The sequence below is a fragment of the Simochromis diagramma genome, unplaced genomic scaffold (assembly GCF_900408965.1).
Source record: "Simochromis diagramma unplaced genomic scaffold, fSimDia1.1 OVJJ01000321.1, whole genome shotgun sequence".
NCBI classification, from domain to species: Eukaryota; Metazoa; Chordata; class Actinopteri; order Cichliformes; family Cichlidae; genus Simochromis; species Simochromis diagramma.
The window spans coordinates 8,792,855-8,819,739 of NW_024386772.1; the positions used below are offsets into that span (position 1 = coordinate 8,792,855).

The 26,885-nt window shown below is 40.9% G+C and overlaps 2 protein-coding genes across 4 annotated transcripts; both read left to right on the top strand.

Moving 5' to 3' along the window:
* The first annotated feature begins 1,492 nt into the window (after positions 1 to 1,492).
* gpr146 (G protein-coupled receptor 146) lies at positions 1,493 to 17,416 on the top strand. Of its 3 annotated transcripts, none has more exons than XM_040046905.1 (2): positions 1,493 to 1,660; positions 13,130 to 17,416. In XM_040046905.1, exon 2 carries the CDS (start codon positions 13,171 to 13,173, stop codon positions 14,170 to 14,172), a length of 1,002 nt encoding a protein of 333 aa, XP_039902839.1. In that variant the 5' UTR covers positions 1,493 to 1,660; positions 13,130 to 13,170; the 3' UTR covers positions 14,173 to 17,416. The 3 variants fall into 3 exon arrangements, with proteins under 3 accessions (XP_039902839.1, XP_039902828.1, XP_039902817.1); XM_040046894.1 differs by lacking the exon at positions 1,493 to 1,660 and adding an exon at positions 4,653 to 6,201; XM_040046883.1 differs by lacking the exon at positions 1,493 to 1,660 and adding an exon at positions 4,654 to 5,770.
* On the top strand, positions 12,036 to 26,770 carry gper1 (G protein-coupled estrogen receptor 1). Its single transcript, XM_040046877.1, has 2 exons — positions 12,036 to 12,046; positions 24,966 to 26,770. The coding sequence occupies exon 2, from the start codon at positions 25,394 to 25,396 to the stop codon at positions 26,456 to 26,458; it is 1,065 nt and encodes a 354-aa protein (XP_039902811.1). The 5' UTR covers positions 12,036 to 12,046; positions 24,966 to 25,393; the 3' UTR covers positions 26,459 to 26,770.
* The last annotated feature ends 115 nt before the right edge of the window (positions 26,771 to 26,885 follow it).

Sequence of the window (26,885 nt, forward strand, 5' to 3'; positions counted from 1 at the left end):
ACAAAATGGTAAGTATAATACATAAAATCTCATTCTGTTTGTTTCTTTATCTGCAAACTCCTCTGCTTAACACCATAGGTTAAGCAACCAAACCTTACCTGGCTAAAATGACCCATTTTTAAAAAACATTTATACACTTGTAAAATGTTACAGATGCATCAGATCATTTTTATTTTGCAACAGTGACATCAAATTTATAGCCACAAAAGCTGAATTGATATGATGATGCATTATGATGCGATCACATTGCCTGCCAACATTCTAGCAACAGGCTAAAATTATTTTGACCTTTTAGCACCCATCACATCTTATAAAAGCATTCTAGTTTTAAAATACCTGGTTGCTTCTCATTTATGGTGATAAAAGTTTCATTATAACTGCCTAGCAAGCATCTAGCAACATGTTAAAGTGACCTAATATTAGCACATAAATAACACCTACCACACATTTCCCCCCTCCAGTGTGATCAAGAAACACACAAATAGGCCAAACAATACTGTAGCATGGACATGTGGTAGTTAAATAAATAAAACTGGTTTCCTAGTAGCAGGTATCTGTTTTCTAGATCTCAGTGTATTAAAGGAAATGTGGGGGATTTGTTTGTTTTTTTTGCTTTTTAATGATCAGTCATTTAAGTATATGATTCAATGAATACCTGTGGGGTTGAACGTGCCCCTGCTTTTAATTGTTCCTTACTTAAAGTTCGCCTCAGTGGCCTTAAAAACACCCCTTAAGGACTTTGTTTTTGTGATTTATACAATTGAATGCAATTTCATGACATAAAACAGACTGTCAATCTGCGAGACAGCGGGCTGTGAGATTAACGTAATACTGAAATTCACTGATTGTAAAGAAAACCAATCGTTCATGAATTTGATCAGTTTTTTTCAGAAGCAAGCAGAGGGGGTGGTTGCATGAATGAGCACTTTGTGTTCCAAGGACAATGTGACAAATTCTGAATGTCTTACCGGACAAAGGAACACAGTCAACGGTGTAATCACTGGAACAACATCTCTGTCTCCAGGGCAATGCTTTCACAAGAAGTGCAGCGAGTGTGTGCTGTTCTACTGCAGCACCTCAATTAGCTGAAAAGCAATGATAAAAGACTGAGACACGCAGGAACAAGGAAAATAAACACTTTACAAGAACTCTGGGGATTGAAGTTATACTTAATTTACAGAGTGGCCACTTTCAATCTAGTTGTGAAACTGAACTACAACTGCTGCTGTTTTGTAAAGGTTAGACTCTTTTTCGTGATGACTTTATGTTGCTAGATAGTTGTACTATTGTTGACATTTTTCTGCTTGGTCCAAGCCTTTTGTAACACTGACTAATAAGCTAACACACTCATGCGATACTCAGTATCCCTGCCTTTTGCATGTATAGCACAGAGTTTTCAGTTCTTATTAGCTGACAGAGTCAATGATAACAAAGGAAATAGTGTAGCATACAGTTTCCTGTATTATGACTACTTATCTGATTAAACTTAATGTTCTTGAACATCACAGTTCTCAGTATCTTTGACTGGCTGTAAGTAACCACCAGAAATTGTGCCGATGTAGCTACTTTGTTTCTTTGAAAGTGGAACAAGAGACTAATGTTCAGCACTCTTAAAGGGCAGGAATACTAACTGAGACACGACGAAGCACAAAAAGCACAGGTACTGTACTTCTACTTCTCTTAGATATTAATGAAGTATATGTTTTATGTCCTTGAATGCTGTGTTTTACTTTGTTACTGTATTCCTCCTTCCCTCAGGTAAGCAGTAAATTCACACTCTATGTATGACTCCTGTATGGGCAAAAAGGTTTTTGTTGTAGGGTAATTTAAATACTTAAGATCACTGAGCTCCAGTTCAGCTATAAAATGGTGATATCCCAATAATTGCATATTTCTTCTTGAAACACCATTGCTTTTAAATAAATGAGTTTCTAACTTGGCCTATTATCTTGTAACAATGTAATGTTTGGCAAAATGAGCTATTAGTTGCAATGATCCTATAGTGTTACTTTTTATGTTACTGACATGTCTCATAATCCGGATTTCTGCTTTAAACTGTAAACAATTTGCATTATAATGCTTAAGCTCCTTAACCAAACTCCCGCTGCTTTTTCAGAGTCCATTCAGCAGGACAATGCAAACGATTTTTATTGTACTGCATTAATTGTAATGTTTCCTCAAGCTAATTACAAGCTTTGTTATATTCCAATTTCTTCCTCGTGCGTGTAACAAAGTAGAAATCCACCAGTACGCTACGTTTGGGGTTATGAATGTAACCTTTGTTTTCTTTCTTTCTGAGAGACGGGAGCATTGCATTTCATCTTCATTAAAGAAAACAGAAACGGAACGTTATCATTACTTTCTCATTTAATTTTCTCTTTAGTTTATAAAAATGTGTCAAAATGCATTAAAACACAATATTTTTCTCAGGAATCATACAAAGCCACAACAGAAATTGTATATACAGGCATCTGTCTTCACCTCTATCAAGACTTCAATTGTTTCTGGTGTTGCTCTCAACAGTTACTGTTTAATCAGCTGGAGAAACACCAAAGCTACTTTGAGCTTTGCAGGTGTTATGAAGGTCAGTAATGGGTTGAAAGCCAAATTCAAATTTCTGATCAGTTCTGATTGAAATGAATTGAGCAAGAGCGCCTAAAAATGTTGCATGTCAAAGCTTTTGAATCACAATAAGAGTTTAAGAGTAAAGCAAATCATGCAACTTGCAACATTTAGTTGGAAAGGAGGTTTGGAAACTTTCTTTGTACCCCAGAGTTTCAGCAATACAAACTCAGCTTTTGCCCTATTCTTTCACAACCTGATGTCTTTGACAGATTATACACTGATCCCAGACCAATCGACTTACCATCACTGGGTTGTCTGAACCCAACATTAAATTAGGTTATGGTTAGGGGTCCTTTGGCCTTTAAAAAAAACACATCTTTTAAAGCAAAGAGCTGGGTTGTTTTAGATTGTAGTGAGACAATAAACCAAACTGGGAAATACAGCTTAAGCAACAGACCCATGCATTTAAAGTTCAAAAATACTTTACTCAGACAAGATACTACATCTCAGAAAAACATAACATTGGTAGCTGTTTTGTCTTTCACTCCAAAAACTAATCTAAAAATAATGCCGCCCAATGATCCTGTTACAAACTAATGTGTGGAATGTACAGGGAGTGCAGAATTATTAGGCAAATGAGTATTTTGTCCACATCATCCTCTTCATGCATGTTGTCTTACTCCAAGCTGTATAGGCTCGAAAGCCTACTACCAATTAAGCATATTAGGTGATGTGCATCTCTGTAATGAGAAGGGGTGTGGTCTAATGACATCAACACCCTATATCAGGTGTGCATAATTATTAGGCAACGTCCTTTCCTTTGGCAAAATGGGTCAAAAGAAGGACTTGACAGGCTCAGAAAAGTCAAAAATAGTGAGATATCTTGCAGAGGGATGCAGCAGTCTCAAAATTGCAAAGCTTCTGAAGCGTGATCATCGAATAATCAAGCGTTTCATTCAAAATAGTCAACAGGGTCACAAGAAGCGTGTGGAAAAACCAAGGCGCAAAATAACTGCCCATGAACTGAGAAAAGTCAAGCGTGCAGCTGCCAAGATGCCACTTGCCACCAGTTTGGCCATATTTCAGAGCTGCAACACCACTGGGGTGCCCAAAAGCACAAGGTGTGCAATACTCAGAGACATGGCCAAGGTAAGAAAGGCTGAAAGACGACCACCACTGAACAAGACACACAAGCTGAAACGTCAAGACTGGGCCAAGAAATATCTCAAGACTGATTTTTCTAAGGTTTTATGGACTGATGAAATGAGAGTGAGTCTTGATGGGCCAGATGGATGGGCCCGTGGCTGGATTGGTAAAGGGCAGAGAGCTCCAGTCCAACTCAGACGCCAGCAAGGTGGAGGTGGAGTACTGGTTTGGGCTGGTATCATCAAAGATGAGCTTGTGGGGCCTTTTCGGGTTGAGGATGGAGTCAAGCTCAACTCCCAGTCCTACTGCCAGTTTCTGGAAGACACCTTCTTCAAGCAGTGGTACAGGAAGAAGTCTGCATCCTTCAAGAAAAACATGATTTTCATGCAGGACAATGCTCCATCACACGCGTCCAAGTACTCCACAGCGTGGCTGGCAAGAAAGGGTATAAAAGAAGAAAAACTAATGACATGGCCTCCTTGTTCACCTGATCTGAACCCCATTGAGAACCTGTGGTCCATCATCAAATGTGAGATTTACAAGGAGGGAAAACAGTACACCTCTCTGAACAGTGTCTGGGAGGCTGTGGTTGCTGCTGCACGCAATGTTGATGGTGAACAGATCAAAACACTGACAGAATCCATGGATGGCAGGCTTTTGAGTGTCCTTGCAAAGAAAGGTGGCTATATTGGTCGCTGATTTGTTTTTGTTTTGTTTTTGAATGTCAGAAATGTATATTTGTGAATGTGGAGATGTTATATTGGTTTCACTGGTAAAAATAAATAATTGAAATGGGTATATATTTGTTTTTTGTTAAGTTGCCTAATAATTATGCACAGTAATAGTCACCTGCACACACAGATATCCCCCTAAAATAGCTAAAACTAAAAACTACTTCCAAAAACATTCAGCTTTGATATTAATGAGTTTTTTGGGTTCATTGAGAACATGGTTGTTGTTCAATAATAAAATTATTCCTCAAAAATACAACTTGCCTAATAATTCTGCACTCCCTGTAGAGGAGGAGGAATGCATGCCTATTTTTGTGCGTGCATCATCACAAAAGCACTTTGTCTGTCCTGTGACAAAACTTTAGGTTACCTGTGTATTTTTTTCATGTTGTTTTGAACAGGTAAGTAAGTTAAGGTAGAGGTTAGGTAAGTTAGGGACAACTAGTTATGTTGGGAATAGGTTTAGGTAGGATTAGGTTGATTGGATGGTTAAAATTAAGCATTGTATAAAAGGGTTAAGTTTCTGGTTGGAGTTAAGCAAAACAAAATTGGGGGACAGACTGCTACAAAAATGTTCCGTTGATTCATGATGAATGTTTTGAGATTTCGCCATTCACAGAGAAGTCCATAACAAATCAGGCTGTGTATTACGCCATTCTTCTGATGAATTACTGTGTATATTTTACACCATGATGTCCTGGAGATTCATTGGACTCCTTTTTGGAGGGTATAAAAAATTAAGTCCACCAAACGTTCGTAATTGGTTTTAGTATGAAGGCTTAGCTTGAGGTTTGGATAAGGTTTGGATTAAGTTGAACGTTAAGACAGGACTCTAGGAAACAAACATAAATCAAAGTAATGTCCTCTAAAGTGATGAAAACACGAGTTTGTGTGTGTGTTCGTGTGTGTGGGGGTGTCCCTCGCGCCCCACCTCCCTGTCCTCCATCCAATCAGAGCACAGAACGGCCACTCGGGCCTCGCGACCATGGAGCGGCAGCAGCAGCAGCGGGGAGCGGAGTGAGGAGACGGTGGGGGAGGGTCACGTGTGTACACACTGTAGAGCTCAGCAGCACTCCAGCAGTAGTAATGCCTGTAACGGTCGGCCCCCTTTCAGATCCAGCCTTGTCCGAAAAGTTGATAGATGCGAAGCGAAACAACTGAAATCCACTAAAACGTGTTTTTTCCCCTCCCGCTGTTTTACTTTTCACGAGCGCAAGTCTTTTTTTTTCCATACCCAAATGAAACGACTGAGAAATGCCAGTGGAAATGCTACATCAAAACCCAATGCCTCCCTAGGGTTGTCACCGATCCAAGCCTATACGTTTGTGGTGAGTTCTCTTCTCGTTTCCATTGTTTCATCTCGACAAATGCGAAAGGTATCGGTCTCTTGCTTTCACCTGAAAGTGGGAAGAAGTGAATTTGCACCGCTGGGGATGACTAGATGCCAGAGTGAGTAGTCGCAGTTGTGCCAACAAAGAAAGGGGGTGGAATAAATAATGGTAAAGTCGTGACAGCTATCCTCGCTTTCATCTGCCTGGTCAAGTGTAATGACACGGCGTGAAGAAAAACAAATAAACCCCCCCTCCAACTCCATTAGCTGATGTTTTCTTAGCTTTGTTCAGCTCCAGAAGTTCCACAATTTCAGCGACGGGCTTGTATTTGGAAAACAACACCTGACGAGGAGGTTTCTCACGGGATCAGCTTTCTGAGGTGCAGGGGAGAAAAAAAGTTGTATCATTTTGATCAAAAGGCCTCTCAGGTAATCTGCTCTTTATATGAATAATCATTTCCAATCTGTTGTTGATACCTTCTGTTGGGAGCTAAAACTAGTGGCTCTGTTAACTGTGAGGAATATGTATGTTATGACAAGCTGCAACATGAGCACAGCTTTGTTACCTAGGTCTGAATGCGCTCCCTTATATCCATGCCTACACATATACGGTCTTGTAGTGCTAAACCATTAAGATACACACAAAAAAATAGTCTTAATCTTAATTTTAATGAGGTTTTACACCCAACTTTGGGTTTGTTTTGACAGATCGTGTGTCTTTGCTTTACCTACCTACTTCAGTCCTTTTTTACTTCATCATTGCTTTTAGCAGATGCAGGAAGGTTATTATTGGTAATTACTATATTTTATCATTCATTTTGAAATGGGTGCCACTTCATTGCAAAGTAGCTCTAGCCACTAGTCAGTAGTGCTTATCACCCAAATGAAATGCTTCTTAAGACTCGGTCTTTGCACTTGTTGTCATCAACTTCATCCATGTGACCGGAGGGCAACTGGGCGTGTGTGGCTGTGGCTTAATGACAGTAAGCCTGCTTTGTGCTGACCATTGAACTCTTGACTTTGTTGAAGCCGCTGACAGTTCAGCAAGTTGCCGGAAAAGAAGCCGGGAAGTCTGCTGAGACTCAGAGCGACCTATGTTTGACCGGACTCTGTTACACTAGAACTCAATAAGAGGAACTACTGTTTCCTCAAAGATAATCAGATGATGTTTGACACCCCTTGTGAAGTAGATAATCCATTAAAGCATCAGTGATGCGCTCATTAATCAAGGGAGCAGATCTCTATCGTTTGCAGGAAAATGTGCAGTTTAAAAGCTTTCAGACTCAAGCTATTTTGCCTCCACTGTACAAAAACTGATAACAATTTGTACAATTTGTGCATAGAACCTTTCCCCAGGGCTTGAATTGGAATGCAATGAGTTATTTTGTAGATTTGTGGGTTATTAAAGAAACGCATGTGCTGTATTGTGTCACCTGTCACGTCTGATGTTGCTGCATAGCAACAATATCTGAGGCGAGTCTACTGGGGTGATGGCCACCCCTCAGAGTGTGGGTTATTTTGAATATAAAGATTGTACTTAATGTACCATTTTATATCAATGCTGTAGTTATACAATACATACATAACAATAAACCAATGTCCACATTAATAAATCAGCAGTTATGATTCAATAATATCGTATATATGATGATAAGAATAACGCTTGCTTTAATTTTAGATATTTGAAGCATATTTTTTTTTATATATTTTTAACAGTCTAAATACTTGGAAAACAAATAGTCCATGCAAAAACAATCTTCAGTGATGTCCAATATATTCAAAGCCAATTTTCTACACTGTTTATTTCTAATCAAATATTATGATTTCCGTCCCGTGGACAGCCGTTTGAAAAAGCCCCGGAAACACCCCTGCACAAAAACGTGCAAAAACGAGTGGCGTAATCTTATTTTCTGGCTGTAGTACATTCTGCTGCTGCTGTGTTGCTGTAGACATGGCTACAGAATCATGTGACATCACTCGCAGCTTTCTGAGAAGGGCCTGTAAATTCCAGTAAGGATATACGAGGGGTGTGCGCCCAGTATGTCACACTGCTCCCATCAGGCGGTGATATCTGGCTTCAGAACGCTGAGACGTCAAGCACGTGGGCGTCACTGTTACACGATCGTGTTTGGTGGGGCCGAAGCATGCCGAAGCAGGGCTGCCCCCTCTGGGGATAATAAACTTAACCACTTTTCACATGGCGTAGTGCAAAAAGTTCAGACAAGGTTTAACCAAGTGTACAACTGCAGTCAAAGTCACGTTCAAGAGTTTTCAGCTTAGGCTATAGAGCTCTCTCCTGGTTTGCATGCTTGTAGCAGTAGATGTAAATGAATGAATAGTTATATCTCCTGTTAGCACAGCTCATAATTAGTGTAGCATAAAAGAAGGGAACCGTGATGGGCATGTTCTCTAAGGAACGGTCCTTGAAAGACTTTATTCAACAACCGTATGAAAGGAAAATAAAGTGACAAGTTACCATTCTCCTTGGCAATTAATAAAAGATAATATGCATACTTCAATGACTGCATGAGCTTAGCCCTGACCACAACTGCTCTGACAGCGCTCGTGCCGTAATAACAGCTGGGTGTAGTGTCTCTCTCTGACCTTCACTCAACCCCAACAACGTCACCTCCAGCTGTAGCCTTGACAGGCTCCAAAATGGGCTAGAAAATGAAATGGGCCTCATTACACTGAATCAAAACAGACGTGGATCATGCAGCATGAAGCTGTTCTGCCTCCGAGTCAGGGGTGGACGTTTTCTTACACCCCGCTTGTTTTTCCCTCAGCTGAGTAGAAAACTAGTGATTTCATTATCGTGGGCTGCTGGCAAAACGAGCAGAGCTAAAGTGCACTGACTTTCACGACATGAGTGGTTGTTGCCTAGAGTGAATGAATGCTTTTGGTAAACAGCGAGCAGTCCACAAGGATTATACGAAAACATTCATTAGAATGTGGGCTTTTCCAATTTTACATAGCAGGTCATTTAAAGATTCATCTTTGCAAAAATAATATTAATAATGCAACTCTGATATACTCTGCACTGCATTGGTTGTTTGTAAGATTGGATTGGTAATTAAGACAATGCATGTCTTTTGGTCATATTTTTTAATGCATAATATTGTCTGAGAAAATCGGCAATGGTTGTTTTACTATGCATTTTTCAGTGCGATCCCTCTAAAGCTTTGTTTGTGGTCAGAGCATTGGTTTTTGTGCACTCCACAAGTCTCCACAGCCTCACAACTATTTGACACCGGCATTTGAGGTGTGCAGTCGTCGTGTCAGAGCTCAGAAAAAACAAACAAACCTCAGCATCAATGCTGGAAAAAGTCAAAACAGGAAGCAAAGGAGTCACAGAGTTTTCTCCAGAAAGTCTCATTTTTTTTTCCCAAGCTGTTGCAGTGTCTCTCTGTGTATATCATCTGTGACTTTGTGTATCGTCACGATCGTGAAATCGTGTCTCCAACATGGTCACGCCAATCGCACCACAATGGCAAAAAGGCTGTTACTGTTACTGTTGTCATTCACGAAGGCGATGACAGCAAGCATGAACGCTCCCGTTATTTTTCCTCTCGCATGACGTACAGCCTTTTTCCTACTGTTCAAAAAGAATAGAAGCAGAGAGAAAATGCGACCTTTAAGTGGAGAAAAATATCAATACGCCAGCAATGCAATTATTGATATGCCGCTGTCAGATATCGATATTTTAATCAAATTACAGATTACAGATTCTGTAAGTGGATTTCCACAACAACAGCAGACAGCTCCTATTAACTCTGCTTTGGAGGGTTACAACAATACGGCTCCGATTCCCTATGGAGATTATTAATGGGGCTTTTTCTTCTGGAGTTGTTGAGCACCACTGCATCCTGAGTGACTTTGTGATTCCCACCATCTATGTGCCCGCAACAGGAAAGCACGACTTTGTCCTCATGGGGGGAGTACTGTCCAGAAGGTCACTAAATTTGTTCCTGAAAAGCAAACTAAGATCTGTTTTTGGCCCGATGAGCACTCCTTTGGATGGGAAGAGTGTCAGGGGAATAAACTGAGATGCGTATCAGGGATTTTCCTGAGGGTTTTTGGCATCCCACAGATGGTTTTCAGGGAAATGGAAAGAAAACTCACCAGCAGTGTTACAGAATTACACTTTTAACCTGTTTTCTTAACTTGGGATTCACATTTTCAAGCATAATAGACTTTTTTTAATAAGATAATTAGATAGAAATAAATTAGAAAGCTACACAAAGTGCAAATGTTCGAGTCATACATACGAGAGAAAACAGTTGCCCTCTTTTTTTAACAACTCCTGCAGCTATCAGAAGCTGTAGAGTGAGCCAATGTGTTAATGACAGGGAGTTAGAAATGTCTGTATACAGCAGGTGCTAATTAATGAGGACTGCCAGCCACATTGCAGTGAGTCCTCTTTAATAATCACAAACTTCCCCTTAAGTCATTTTCTCTGTAAGTGATGAAAGGTTGTGGGAGGAAGTAAAGGGTGAATAAGCTTACTGTACTTCTTAGTATATGGAAGCATTGTGGTGGTGGTGAGGGGGGTTTAGCACGAATCGATGAAAAGAGGAGCACTGGTTATAGTGTGCTTTTTTTTCAAGGTCTGCTTTCGTCAATGAGTCACCAAGCTGCCGGTGTTTGAGAGCAGTGTTTACAAGTGGGCTGACCAGTGCTCCCGACTCGGTGAAGATTGCCCTCCTCCCGATCCACTTCTTGTCCGTCTCTGTGCTCCAGCCCCCACTACAGCCCCGTTGCAGCCAATTGGAGCAGCACAGAGGAGAGACTGAGTGTATCTGTGTGTGTGTGAGAGGCTTAAGGCCAAAACAGCCTCTCTGTAGTGGTGTTACGTAAGCACACAGAAGAATGTTTCTCCTTTACTGGCATCGTTACTCATTCCATGAAAACAAAACTGCCTTCCTACACTTTGTTTCAGGGTGTTCTCGGGGAGAAAATTTCCAGAAAATTCTGCACAGATTAGCGGGCGTACTGTTTCCATGTAAAAATGTTATCGTCCCTTCCCAAAAGCAGTTTTGCATGTGGAAACATGTCTGTCAATTTAGTTCTGAGGAAAGGAAATATTGTGGGACCTGAGTTACTTACTTTCGCTTATAATAATAATCTTCCTAAGAATGACCCCAGTTAATTATGTAAGGAAACATCTAAATCATCCAGCCCCATCAGCTTCACTCCTAAATGTTCCTGACGTCTACGCTGTCTCCCCCTTTCCTTTGTTTTTTGACCTTGTCCTGAACTCCAACCTACACCTCGTCCTTCGCTGACCCTTCACCAAAGCCTGCTTCACATTTCACTCTTTATAAATCTACCCATCGCCGCCTGCCCAGCCCCCAGGCAGCTTGGCAGTAACTTTGAACGGAAGATAAATGCTTTTGACTGGGCACCAAAGCTGTCTGGGAAATGTTCTTCTTTATCACGCTGCGTGTGAATGAAAAATATAAGGGCAGCTCTGCACAGTCAGCGGCGCTCTTGCACGCAACTGTAGGAGGGAGAACGAGGAGGCCGAGGCAGAGCGAGGGAGAGACGCCAAGGTGTCAAACAAATGCAGTTTTGTATTCTTCCACCAGAACAAAGGCCTCATTTGCTCTGGCCAGTGAGGAGAAATGGTGGGTTTTTGAGGCTGGGCTAGCAAATCAAACATATTGTGAGGCGTTTGTATTCAGTCAGTCAGATGCAGTGAAGTGAAATTAACAGTGTTACCCGTGGCATAATAGGCGAGACGTGGTGGACGTGTTTTTGTGTCGCGGCCTTGCTTAAAAAACTAATCATTTTAATAATATCAAGCAGGCTAAACTCAGAGACCTTTTCATAAAAGCCATAAATATGACATAAAATAAAGATAGTTTTGGGTGATGTTAAAAATAAGTTTTAAAATGTTTTACAGTCATATATACTGCTGTACACGCATAGATGACAAATTAAAGGAAAAGCCTGAACTCACTGGCTCCCTTAAGCTGTTGAGCGTATTTCGTTGTGCACATTGTTTAGGTGCACTTGTTCCCTAAAGCCCAGTCCGCATATAAAGGGATTTACCTCTGACGGTTGCCTAGGTAATCCACTAATGTATTTAGTCATATGTCAACAGCTGTATCCTTTACTTCCACGGATTGTTGCTTCAGTCTCTCACCTAAAGGTGAGGTACATTTACCTCAATATTCGCCCCCTTTGTGTCACCAGTGGTTATTTTTCCCCACCGTCACCACAAGTTGCTGAATTCATTGACATGTTATGGTCACTGCTAGGCTCTTCCTATGTCTGTGCCCCTTAAGAGGGAAATCCCTTTGCAAGACAAAATACAGTGACTGTTTTTATCCTATATAATCTCTGTCACGATGGTCGTCATCAAAGCCCCTCTAAAAGAAAGTCTGGCGACTTGACTGTTATTTCGACTCATGTCTGGGTTGTTATTTTAAAGCCCTTATTTAAATGAATGGGGAAAAGAGAATGACTGTCACTTTAACGTAAAAATTAAATGTTTATAATCGACAGTCAGATCCCAGGAAGAAAAGGTTTTAAAAGCTTCTTCCTCTTGAAAGCTGTATGCATCACGAGTGAGAAGGAGTTACTGTTCTTCTTCTACTGTAACCCTTCTACTCCAACAGGATTGGCTAATACGTTTCCTGTTTAAGCTGTTAATTGGCTCACCACTTATGCCCTCATTGGTGGCCACCATCGTTAGCATTTCAGAGGTCCTTCGCTGTTCCCTGTGTGTCACTAGAGTCGTCTTTTTTCAGGATTACAATGTCCTGATTCAAAGGGCACAAGAAGCCACTTAATGATTTGCTCTGTCTGAAAATGATGGAGAGTTCAAATAGCAAACGTTGCTATTCAGCTTTCTCTGGTAACTGTTCGATTGTTATTCGAAGCTCGCATTCAGTCCTAAACCGCTCTCTGATGACTCTGCATAGTTGTGGTACATTTATGGCACGCTTTATCTTTATCTGTTCTAATTTGCACTGCACCGTGTTTGGATTTATTATTCAAAGGAATTCCAAACATTACTCTTTAACGGTTATTAACCTCAGACTTTGCGCGTTTGTCCTGTTTGTACAGTGGCAGTTGGCAAAAGGCGTGTAGGTGCATTACCTCCAGCTTCTGACAGTGGAAGCACGTGATGAGGGAAATTCATATATGTTAAACAAACAAAAAGAAAACAAAAGCCACACAAACTTTAGGGTGTTGTGAACTTTATGGTTTTTGAGAAGAATGGTAAACTAATCCTTATAGCAAAGCTTAAGAGTTTAATGAATCTACCAGGAATTCTATGTTATTTTTACCTTTATCATACACATATCTCATTAATGACTAATTCTTTTCTCCTTGACTCTGTCCACAGTCGACCTGTTGAGAGTGCTTGACCCGTGTCAGAGCCCAGCGATGTGGATCTGCATGGTTTACAATGAGACGGACACCAGCGTGGACTTCCGGCTCTGCCGGGACTTTGGCCTCATCCTGTCAATCCTCTCCCTCATCTACCTCCTGGTGTGTTTCCCACTGGGCCTGTGCTACAATGTGCTGCTGGTCGTGGTCAACCTCTCAAACAAGGTGTCCATGACCATGCCTGATGTCTATTTTGTCAACATGGCCATTGCGGGTCTCGTGCTCAACCTGGTGGCGCCCGTGGAGCTGCTGAGCTCCACCTTCACCCGCTGGCATGTGTGGGAGTATAACAATGAGGTTTACATCACCCTACTCATCCTCTTCAACATCTCATCTCTGGTTATCATGTATTCCACCACGCTGCTCAGTCTGGACTACTACATAGAGCGCGCGCTGCCTCGCACGTACATGTCGAGTGTGTATAACACCAAACACGTGTGCGGGTTTATCTGGGGCGGCGCAGTGCTCACGAGCTTCTCCTCGCTGCTCTTCTACGTGTGCAACCACATCTCCACCAAGATGGTCGAATGCTCCAAAATGCAGAACAAGGAGGCAGCGGACTCGATCATGATGTTCATCGGCTACGTGGTGCCCGCCCTGGCTGTGCTTTATGCTTTTGTGCTCATTCTGCGCATCAGGAAGGAATCTACACCATTGGATCAGGACTCTGCTCGCTTGGACCCTTCCATACACAGGTTGCTGCTAGCTTCAGTCTGCGTGCAGTTCGTACTGTGGACTCCGTACTACATGACTCTTTTAGTACATACTGTAGTTGTTGCACCAGGATACATTAGCAGTGCACGTTACTTACCTATCTATTATTTCTTGAGATGCGTATCTAAACTGTTGGCGTTCTCCAGCAGCTTTGCAATGCCTCTTATGTACAGACAGATGAACAAAAACTTCTCCAACAAGCTCCAGCGGCTGCTCAGGAGGCTGCATTGCAGAGACCAGTCCTGCCCTCGTGAACGCTCAACAGTGCAGCAAGTGGTGACGTGAGATCCCCCGCCCCCCTTGCTTGCATTTTCCACTTCTCGGCCTAGCCAGCACTTATCTCCCCTCTATAGCGCCAGTATCTGACGGGGATCTCTCACAACCCCGGACTGTTTTGAGAGCGACGTAGCTAACTCTGGAATTTCCTGTCACCTTCCCGGATTTTAATCTGTTCTATCTAGGTCTGCAATGAGGGGACAATGCAAACAAAAACCACTAAGTGCTGGGGTTTTTTTTGTTTGTTTGTTTATTTTTAATACATTTCTCCACCAAGAAACTCAGGCTTCTAGTTTAAGGGTAGTAAATTGGGAACAATCATCCAATAACTACCGAGGACAGAGTTTCACAACAAAAAAATCCAGTTTTTCCGCGTCCTCCTTTGGGAGTGGGTGTGGTTTTTGTGCCTACATTTCACCTCTAACACACAAGCAGATCCAATAAGCTATAAAAGTTTAATTATCAAATGCAGCCAAGTTACTTAGTTTTTTAACAGAACCCTCTCCACCCCTGCAATGATGGTGGCTGGTATACCCATAAGCAACCACCACTAATGAACGGTGTGCGTGCCAGTGGAAATCACTGTTTACCGCCCTCAAACTATAAGCCTCGGCCACTTCTTTTTTTTTATTTGAACTCAGTTTTCCTTCTGCTTTAATTTGTTTTGATTATCAGATTAAATAATCTTCACATGTTGAAGCTGGAGTACAATATTAAGTTTGTCTTGGACACCAATACTACCCTGTGGCTAGAACTAAGTGCTGATATTAAGATATGTTCCCATTTTAATTTCAAAGATTGTATTCTGAAGTTTTGATCCACTCAAACATACAAAGAGATTATTTTTACGTCTGTCTGTCAAGCTCCACTATATATATACAGACACACACACACACACACACACACACATCTACACCACTTTGAAATTACACAGAACTAAATGGAACACTCACGTAAAGCTTGTATTCAGGGTTCAGACATAACCAGTATACCTCGTGTGATCTCTGCTGATTATAACCTTACCTGATAACCACAAACAGTTTGAAATCCACTCATTAAGCTGAGCTGACAGCCAGTGTTCTGTTAACTTTTGATCTATTTCTGCAGGAATTATACACCCAGAGCCTCACTTAGGGTCAGTGAACCCCCACACAGGGTCACAGAGAGAGCCCTGAGGGGTTGTCATGCACAGGCCACAAGACTCATGACTGGCTGTGAAGTTTTTGCACACTAACAGTATCAAAAACCTTTTTAAACATATGAAAAGCCCACTTGATAAGCACCTAGAAGCAGTGTGTACAATACAGAAGAGTTTGAACTTTAATGCTGCTCACATGCACATTATTATCAAAGCTGCTTTGCTTCCTTGCCTGCCATGGTAAACAGTGAACAGAACAATCTGATGGCGACGAATCCCAGCTATCAGAACTAAAAACACGTTCTAGCATTCGGTCTGCTGTTTCACTGCATTAGTTTGCATATTGAATTAAAAGGCCAGTTTGTTAATCAGCCTGTGAAATGATACACCAGCAAGGTGGGGCGTCCACTCGAAGTTAAATGGAGACGGGCGCGCTCTGATATGAATCGTATGTTTGTATTCAGTTTTAATTTACACCTTCAAGCACGCATTAACTCTGTTAATGACCCAAAGCTGAGCTGAAATGTTTGAAGTATTTGGGCGAGTGCGCTTTTGCTGTAAAATGTGAAGGAATGCCAGATGTACTAACAGGTTTGACCCGTTTTTTTTCTGTCAAGATTATAACAAAGTCACATACACACTCTCTCTATTTTTCCAAGCATTTCATGCGCTGCCCTCGTTACATGCATATGGATTCGGGCACTGGGAAATAGTATTCACCTAAAACACATCATGTGCTGCCCCACAAAATCCTTGAATGGATGGTTTTTGGCACAGTTAATCATTATTTGCTCTCAGTTCAGTGTCCTAATGTGAACTGAGCATTTAGGAATGAAGAGCAAACACTGGACTGAATTTCTAAAAGTCCTTTTATTTTGTTAAATGTAGCATAGAAATTGCTATGTTTTGTAATTACAAGTTCATTCCTCCGAAAAACGTACTTAAATTGATCTTATGCAGTTCATGTGATATACTACCAACTGCATGTAAGTGTTATGAAAAGATATCCAAACAGAGGGTGCTCATAATTAATCTTTTTTAGCATAAGTCCTGAAGCTGCACCAAACGACACTAAGAGAATGACAATCATGTAGAGATTCCAGTAGCTAAATAACTGCACTGTTTTGCTTCAAAATACCATCGAGTTTTTCTGAATTGCTTGAAGATGATGTGTGCATGTGCTGCCTAACTTTGCCTGATCAGTTTTCTTTAACCACTGCTGCAATTTCATCCATTAGTCTGTTTTTTTTTTTTAAATGTTTTTTAACTATCCAACCCCAATCCCTTGGCAGAATTAATGATCAGCGGTCACTACATGGAGTGATTGCGTGATGTTCACAACTAGATCAAAGCTCAAATCACACCTAACTCAGATGGCTGCTCGTGTCTGAGAATGGTTTATTATTTCAGAGGCGGCCAAAACCTCACATCGGCGCAAAGAAACAGCCCTAAGATTTCTTGTATGTTGAACGAGTACAGATACATTTTAGTTATTTGAACAACCAAACCTCAAACATCCAGATGAATCCACATTCAGATGTTATGCTTTTGTGACTGTGTATACAAATGTATATGTATAGTACAAAATGATTTGTATATATTGTATGTAAAAATCTTGCAGGAGGACACCGTGCTCTTTGAAAAAATACAGTATTATTTTCTGAGAGATATATTTAGATTCTGTAAGTACTCTACTGTCAGCTGAGTCAAAGACTGATTAAACAATAAACTAAAATGGATATAACCGCTCCTTCCTGTCTCAGTGAAATCTTACCATTCGTGTGGTCATGTGAACAATGTTTCTGTTTGTCAGATGTTTGTATTATTTTTAAATAGTGAACATGTTTGTGTTTTGAATCCATAGATCTGAGCTTACGTGGATGTTGGCTAAGTTAAAGTCATCTTGAGATGTTGGTTATTGGTGGACTGGTGGTGCATATGCATGTGAGCTGTTCATTAGTGACACTAATCTCAGTAGTACCCCTGATTAGATGATGGGATGAGTGAATCAGCTCTGATGTAGGCATTTATATACTCACTGGCCACTTTATTAATTACACTTTGCTTGTACCACCACAATCTGCCTTCATTCTTGACAGTAAAGATTCAACGAGATGTTTTCATGTTGTTTATGTCACATTTTTAAACTACCATCTTAATGTTACAGCAAAGATAGAGGCTCGTCTTATTTTCGTGAGCCTGTGTAAAAGCCTCAGTGCACTTTTATAGCTGACCGAGACTGACACCTGGGGTGGTCTTCTCCTGTAGCCCATTATGTGGGACAACATGTTGTGCATTCAGATTCATTTTTTTTTGCCTTCCTGTCTGGATAGCTTGTTTTTTTTTTTCCAGACCAGTTTCTATAAACCCGAGAGATGTTTTTACTGGAAAATCCCAGTAAATCATTCGTCTCCATTCGGATGCTCAGTGTGGACTTCAGCAGGTTGTTTTCACCACTTCCACATACCTTAATGCACTGAGTTGCTGTCATATGATTGGCTGATTATTGGTTAATACTTGCAGTAACAGTTGAACATGTGTATCCAGATGAAGCGGCTGGTGAGTGTAAAGTAGAATGGTTAAAAACTACACATTTTAATGATGAAGGCTGCATAGAGTGAAAAGCATTGTTTTTTGTTTTCTTTTTTAAGGAAGACTGAGTGCATGTCTGCAACTTAATCCCACAGACCTTTATCAGATCTGGGAGGGGACTGTGAAAGTTGTGTAGGTTGTCCTGTATTTCTAAGCTGCAGTGAAAGCGATTGTGAACAATGCCACAGCTCCCCTCCTGCTTACCACATGGCTAACACCACATCGTTTGTGGAGGGACCCTTTAACCAGGACACACAGGCTGGGGAAAATAGCAGCATTCCCAACATTCTGTGGGTCTGACAGTCCGAGGCTGCTGCTATTCTCTGTCACAAAACAATGTTGTGTAGGCATCTAATAACAATGCCCTACACACTAGAGCTGCGCGTCTGTCTGCAAGTAAGAGCTAGAAGTGTGTGAGTTAGCAGGATCACACTATAAACAGCCAACTTTTTAGTTAAATCTGAACAGGCTGAAGTAATCGGTTATGATGTTCATATTACAGTTAGGAAGCAGTTACACTGTATTGCACAACAGTGTGTGGATTAATAATACCTGAGAGATCAAAATATAGAGGCAAACATAAGATCTCCAGTGGGAAGAGGAGGGGGTCTTGAATTATGTGCACTGCATCTGGAAATGATATGATAATGAAGTGAAAAAACATGGTTGTCATGGCTGCTGTTTCCATCTCTGAGGATTGAACTTTCTCGGAGCTTTTTAACTCAAAAAGCACAAACCATCACTCATCAGTTACTGAGTTTGTCAGTTGTTTGTCACTCTTAAAGAGCAGGAAACTCGTCATGCACGCAGGGATTATTATTCATATGTGTTGTTATCATCGAGCTGATTACAAAAGGGTAATTGGACATGTTTACAAGCCCACATGATTATGTCCAAAGAAACATACAAACCGCGTACAACCCAAACAACTGCACACCAACTAAAAGCCCTCAAGGAACTGTGCAGCAACATGTTGCACTTGATACCAACTCCCCCAGGCCTGCAGGTGCATTAAGGAAAGCATATAGAAGATATTTTCCAATGTCAAACGACTTTTTTTGCCATATACTGTAAAGTTACACATACACATTATCTGGTATGGATTATCTGCTTGGAATAAAAGCAAAGCGTGAAGTGTGAAGTGTGTCAGGTTACAAGTTTCACACTTTCGTCCTTATTTTGCTAAGTGCACCAGGAAAAGCTCTTAAGTGTACCAGCATGTGTCTGGAAATGGAGTAATGCTGACATAGCACAGATTTCGTAATGTGCTACATTAGTCTTAATGTTGTTTTTCTCCTTTAAAGGTTCAGCCAGACCAGAAGTATGAGGGTCGGCTTCGGTCTTACACACAGTATCAGAGACCACCTATGAAGATGGAGAATTTGGCTTGCGGTTTGAAATGTTTTATCTGGCACTCATCCACATTTCACACACAAACCTTAACCCACCGCTGTTTTTTTCTTAATGTGGATGAAAACTGGGCTATATAATGTAAAGGCAGGAGCAAGACCAAACAGGTTACAGTTCTCACGCAGGTATCTCACGCTGGGATCAGAAAAAGGGGAAGAAGTGGCGTCAAATCCTGAATTCCTAGAGCAACCAAGCCACAAGAAAGAGAGAGCGAAAGTGTCTGACTGCAGGCAGGAAAACCCTCCACATGATAGTAAAAGAATAAGAATTAATACATTAAACAGGGCAAAGGAAGTGAAAAGGCAGGAGCACAGCAAAAAGATAGCAGTTGTACAAAAGATAAACAAATCTAAAGATTGCAATTTATCAAGAACATGGTGAACATGTTCTTGATAAATGGCAGAATAACAGGGCTACGGTTCCTTTCACATGGTGGAAGGTCTGGCCTTGACACGTTTGAAATCTCCCACCATAATAAATTCAGAACAGACCAGAAAGCTTCAGGAAGGAACCTTCATGTTCAGCCCATCGCATCACTTCAGCTCTGGGGAAACATGTGCACCAGGGCAGATGCTTTGAATTCAACCCACCCTTCCTCCATTGCCAAACCTGTTCTTTTTGCTTCTCATCTCCAGAAACGAAAAAAAAAAAAAAAAAAACAAAATAGACTAACAATAAAAGTCCCAGCATCAGCTAAATATCAAACATAGGCCTGGAAGCAGTGCAGAGGAGCTGGACTCAGGCAGGATGTTCCATTCAGAGTTTGTGGTTGTGGCTGTGGGAGATGCTGAATAGAGCCAGCAGCACATCAGACCGGTAAGTGGAGGCAGATGAGGGTGCTGTACCCTCCCTCCTCCAGACCTCCCACTTTCACTCCCCCAACCACAAGCAGTTAAACCCCAAAACTTCCCATTAACACTGGTTGTACTGATAGTATTGCTTCTATATTTAGCCTAGTTCTTAAAGAGGAGTTATAACAATAGTATGTTTTGTAGTTATGACAGAATTTTATGGCTCAATTTTTTAAAAATGAGACCAAAAGAAATGTTTGATTCATCGTGCATTTATCCATCAGTTTCATCAGTTGACCTGCTGTGCATTTTTAGAATAAAAACATCAACATCTGACCTGCTTTAATACTTTGAAACACTCAGACACTTTCATAAATCATCGTAAACACCACAGAAGACTTTTACCGGATTCCTGTAACCCACTGCTCATCCCACTCCAACATCAATCACTGTTAATGCCAGTGGGCCATCCAGTGGACATAAGCATGAACTGCAACCTTTCTGACAACATTGAGCATATACTGTAAGTCCAGTTGAAACGCCTCAAGACAGAAATATATATTTAAAGCACAGTATGGAAATTCTATGTTATGCAGATCATGAAAAAGGCAAAAACTGGTATAATGATTTGTTTTTTATCCGTATAATAAAGAGCAAAATATGGAAAACAGAGATTTCCTGCAGAATTTTTAAGTGAGTTTTAAAAAGTGTCTCGCTCAATATCTTTTCAGCCGTGCAAGATCTTGCTGGAACAAAAAACAAAAAACCTTATCCAGATGAGGCCCAGACTTTATGTAACCTTTAGCCTGATTTGTTTCTCAGAAGTGCTTCAAACTGTAGAGAAATCCAACAATCGGTCAGTGCCCTTTTCTTTTTCAGCTTTTTATCATGCTTTGGTGGGGAATGGCATATGTGAGGTATTTGTTCTCTACTAAAACAAATACAACTAAGTGTGCTTCAGCAGTCATCATGAATTTGGTTTTGTTGACTTGCACATTTGACCACTACATCCCCGCTTTCCCCTTATCTGTGTGAAGTCACGCAGACTGAATAACTCAGATTTCGGGTAGCTGGGGAAAAAACAATCACACCAATCTGGCTGACTGCACGACCTCTCGGACCTGCTGCTCTCGTCTTTCTTCGTGTGTGCTGCTGCGCTGACCTTCTACCGCAGCTAAAATCCTCTTTTATGTAACCCACAGAAACGGCTCTCTGTTGTCCACTCTCCTGTCAAAACCCCAAAGTTGTTTGCACCAGCAGGGCTTCCAGCTGCTGTATTGACCCTGTCTGCTCCCTCAGACTGCTACTGTTGCTCTGCTGTACCATATCCTCACTGCCAAAACACAGCTCCTTGACGACATGAAGCTCTGCGACATATTGCTGTTGCATGCTGCTGTTGTCCCTTAAAAGTCCCTTCAATAATACTGCTATGTCTTTTACATTATTAAAACACAGTAAAGATCGTAATGCTTTATGTGAGCAACTCCACACACAACAGATTAAGTTGTAATCCTGTGCTGGGGGAACAAGGTTCACATGTTTCCCTTTTTTTCCTATCTAAAGGGAACCTTTTATGCTTTTCTTCATCTTCTGCCAAATATAAATTCACAGTGCTGGATGCTGATATTTAATATGTCCAAGGTTTTGAGCTAATTCCTCGGGTTTCGGCCTGTTTGATTTTGTTTGTTTGTTTGTTTTTTGTCTAATCCTGTCATCACATTATTTACGAGAAAGAAAATCATTCAACATCATTAGGTATTGTTTCTGTGTTGGCTGCAGTTTCTTCAATTCTAACATTTATTTTTGTTTTTCTGTCCAAACTTCAAGCCCAGACGCCTCTGAGTGCGTTGACCTTCCCTGTCTTTGAATTCACTACCTCCACAGGCTTTTTGTTGTTGCTCACATCTTTTTTTTAAAGCCCTGAGGCTGGCACACAGCAATACCAAAGGAACTTCAACACCATACCTACCAGCACTGATGCAGCTTTGACCCCAACTCCCTGCCTTCCCCAGGCTGTCTTTAAATGAAGCGACCTTCCCACCTTGTGAGAAGTTTACAGTCAAGTTTGGTCTTTTGGAAGCTTTTGCCTGAATTATCAATTTTTCTTCACTTTAGTCCTGCTTAGATGTTTTTGTTTTTGAAGGTGAGCTATTATGCTCTTCTATAGTTTCACGTTTTTTATCCTTAGACTCTACCATTGTGTTTTTGTATAATTCATATTGAGAAATTAAGATGTTTAATGATATTATAAAGCCAAAATTAGAAAAAGACTTTCCACATCAAGCCTTTGGCTCACAGGTTACTGTGAGTGATAGGGATAGGATTATACTTCAGCTACTTGGGATACCAAAATGATAAAAAAAAAAAAAAAAAAATTTTAATGTTTATTGAACCTTGGCCAGTCTTGGTCGCCGGGGATTGCTCCGCCAGGACCTCTGCTCCTGGTGGCCGCCCAGCTCACAATGCATCCGACCCCTACGGTGCCCACCACCTGCAGGAAGATGGGCCCATGTCCCTTATTTTGGTCTGTGCCCAGCCGGGCCCCATGGACTAAGGCCCGGTCACCAGACGCTCACCCTCAGACACCCTCCCTGGGCCTGGCTCCAGGGTGGGGCCCCGACAACTCTACCCCGGGGAGGGTGAACTATTCCCTCGGTGGTTTTCTCATAGAGGTCTTCTAAATCGCTCTTTGAACCTTCTGACAAATGAAAGAAATTAAGTAAAAATTTGCATTTATAAGTCATATTGTTTTTGCTACAGCCTGTATTTTTGTTTAGGTGTTTCAAGTGAATGGAAGTCACATTGACGATAGAGGTTTTAAATATTCATGTATAAAATATTATACACTTGGAATTACAGGGTCAGGTTAATTTTAGCATCCACCACTGGATACGTATATAACGTCCCCTTTAATGAGTTTAATGAGTTCATTTATTATAAGATTACATCATTGTTTTCCGTAGCTGCTACCGTTTTTTGCAGCTGCCAACTGATCATTTGGGAATACCTACTCTTAATTATAGTAGGCTTAGGCTTAGGGCATCAATAATTATACTGGGATAGTTTAATCTATTATATTTTCCAGCATAATTTAATTTCACATTGATGTCTTCTCAGTAAATAGCTCTGTTTTAGCACATGGTTATTGTATGTCTGGAATAATTGTAGGTATCTGTGACTAATCCATCTGAGTGTTCAGGAAGATGCCAAATCAGCCAACACTACATCCAACGGCTCTCCATAGTCTCAGGTGTAATAGAAATGAGCACAAATTATACTGATGTTAAACCCTGGCCAGTAGCAAAATGCCTGTTTTGTTTCCCACTTATTGAAAGTGACACCTCACAGTGTTTTAAAGATTTATCTGGGTGTAATTGTCGTATTGACCGTGGGCATTGAATAAGCAACCGTCACTGTTTTTTGTTGTACATAAAAAATCAATTCTTTACTTATTATACAAGCATACTAATGAAAAAGCAAGGTAATGCCTGGTATTTTTCCACTGACCCTAGGACTAAATGCTAGGCTACCCAGGTGAACAAATACTTAAAACAATATGTGGTTTCTATAACAACACAAGCTGGTTGTGTCCAGGTAAATACCACGCTGCATCTAATTGTTGCCAGAACTTTTCTTTGATTTAAAGTTTAGCACGCATCCTGTTCAATTCTGTGATTTTAGGATTTAGATGTTTGTCAGATCCTTGGAATCACTAAGTCGGAGGAGAAAGAGTAAGATAATGAAATGAAGCATGTTGACAAACTATGCGTGACAGATCATCTCTTGCCTCCCACCCTCCCCTCATTTCCAGACAGGGTTGGGCCAAACAGCAGGTGGTGCAGAGGAGAAGCCTGGACATGGGATATACAAATCTCTGGCTCCCTGACTTCTACACCAGGCAAGCAAGAAGGAGCAATAAATGCTAGATTTATATGTAAGTGTATTTTTTTTTATCACCAAATTCTTTGTACTGGTTGGAGATTTATGTATTTCATGTATTTTGTCTTAAAAAGACAGAAAATAGCACATCACGTGTGGGTGTTACTCTATGTACTCAGTTAATTTCACTGTGAATGGGGCTTTCTCTTGTGTGAATGCAGTTACGTAAGTTATGTATTATGGTCTTCAATTTGAGTAATCACTCAGAAAGTTGTAATATATTACATTTCTTAGATGTCAATGATCACCAGATGATTTTTACTGAAATTCTCCACCCTGATTGATTGATTGTTGAAAAAATATAGGAATAAAGTGAATTGTTGATCAATGCTGCCATCAGATTTCAGGGTTTGCACTGCCTTTAAATGTTTAATAGAAAAGTCTAATTAGCAGCACAATCATGATGTGCAATGCATTTAAAGAGCAGAGACATTTAAAGTAAAGATAAAAAAAAATACTGTACACATATTGCTTTGTGAGATTCATAGTCTACACATTAATTTATGATATTTGCCTCCCAAGAGTGCATTAATATTGCAGAGGGGTTTACTCTGATGGGAATAAAACCCTGGGAGCTGAGAATTTTTGTTAAAGGTCAAGTTTGCCATACAGAATACACTCTGCGTTTCACCAGGGAGGGTGTTCGGATTGGTTGAGGATTTTAAAGAAGGATTTCAATGCATCTGTTTAAGTCTAAAGCTTGAATGTTAATGTGCACATTTGGTTGTTGCTATTCATTTATTCCCCTAAATGTTCTGTTTAAGGTGTATAATTTTCATGTTTTATCTTTGATAGTATTTTTAAGTAACTGCTATGTACCTGATATATCTCATTTGTATCATGATTATAATGATTTGTGTTGTTTTTCCAAGATTTTACCCCTAATTGTCTTTCATGTTGTTGTTTTTGGAGGGGCGTTTTTGTTCAGACAGCTCAGGTGTCACAGCAATAACATCTTGGGTCAAAGCCTGCTGAATAGAGATACACGTGGACTTGAAGAGACAAATCAGGACTCAGATCAGATGACTCAAAAGAGGAGAAAAAAAGCCACCCTTTAATCTCAGGACTGCAGTTGTGATGTGAATTGGAAAAGCTGAGGGCCAATGGCCATTTTAAGACATGGAGGCGCTCCTGTTCGGCTTCAAAAATCTTTTGGTAGATGAAACTTGATGTAAGCATGGGGTCAAAGAAGCCATAAAAGATTCTCTCCACTCACCTGACTTCTGCCAGCATGCCGTCACAGCATAGATGATTCACCCTTTGAAGAGGCGAAGCTGGGAACTACTGTGGTGTAATGATGTAGCAGCTACAGGTGACTTACACTTGGCTTATGATTTAGGACAGGCCGACCACAGACAGTATGGAAGGGCAGACAATCTCTTGGGTCTGGATATATGTAAACAGTACAGAACAACTGAACACTTCATATCCATACAATGCTACAGACTTAAGCGAAAACTCAGACAAATACCAGTCATACATCGTTGGTCTCTTCCTTTCCTGCCTGTATACCATCCTCCTTTTTCCTATTGGATTTATTGGTAACATCTTAATCCTGGTGGTGAACCTGAACCACAGAGAGAAGATGACCATCCCCGATCTTTACTTTGTTAACCTGGCTGTAGCTGACCTCATCCTGGTGGCAGATTCCCTCATTGAGGTCTTTAATCTGAATGAAAAGTATTACGACTACGCCGTCCTCTGCACCTTCATGTCACTTTTCCTGCAGGTCAATATGTACAGCAGCATCTTTTTTCTCACGTGGATGAGCTTTGACAGGTACATCGCCTTGGCTAGCTCCATGAGCAGCAACCCACTGAGGACTATGCAGCACGCCAAGCTCAGCTGTGGCCTCATTTGGATGGCCTCCATCCTGGCCACGCTTCTCCCCTTCACCATTGTGCAGACCCAGCACAGAGGTGAGGTGCACTTCTGTTTCGCCAATGTCTTTGAGATTCAGTGGCTGGAGGTAACCATTGGCTTTTTGGTGCCCTTCTCCATCATTGGTCTATGCTACTCTCTGATTGGGCGAATTCTCATGAGGGCCCAGAAGCATCGTGGACTGTGGCCACGGCGGCAGAAGGCCCTGCGCATGATTGTGGTGGTGGTTCTGGTATTCTTCATCTGCTGGCTGCCAGAGAACGTCTTCATCAGCATTCAGCTACTGCAGGGCACAGCTGACCCATCGCAGAGGACTGCTACCACCCTGTGGCACGACTACCCGCTCACAGGCCACATTGTTAATCTGGCAGCTTTCTCCAACAGCTGCCTCAACCCCATTATCTACAGCTTTCTAGGAGAGACCTTCAGGGACAAGCTGCGTCTCTTCATTAAGCAGAAGGCCAGCTGGTCGGCCGTGAACCGCTTTTGCCACCATGGTCTTGATTTACACCTCCCTGTCAGGGGTGAGGTGTCAGAGGTGTAAAGAGAGACAATTACTAAAGTTACACAAACTTGCGTCAAATCAAAGTTACGTATCAGTTTTCTTCAACTGTTATTTAGTTTTGCCTCATACAGTAGCTGTGCCAGTGTCTCAGTTAACCTGCTCACTTTCTGAACAAAAAAATTAAGGATTTACACCATGAGAAGGAAAACAAGGTGTTTAGTAAATATCAAACACACAAATACAGTATATAAAATCTATTTCATGCTAATCTCCAAATTTACTTTTCCTTAAGTTCTCTGTGTGGCATCAGAAAATGAATGACAAGCAAGATGTTGGTATGTGCTATTTAAAGTCTGGCAAAGTGAGATTATAATAATAATAATAATAATAATAAATATATCACCCTGTGTGATATATATATATATATATATATATATATATATATATATATATATATATATATATA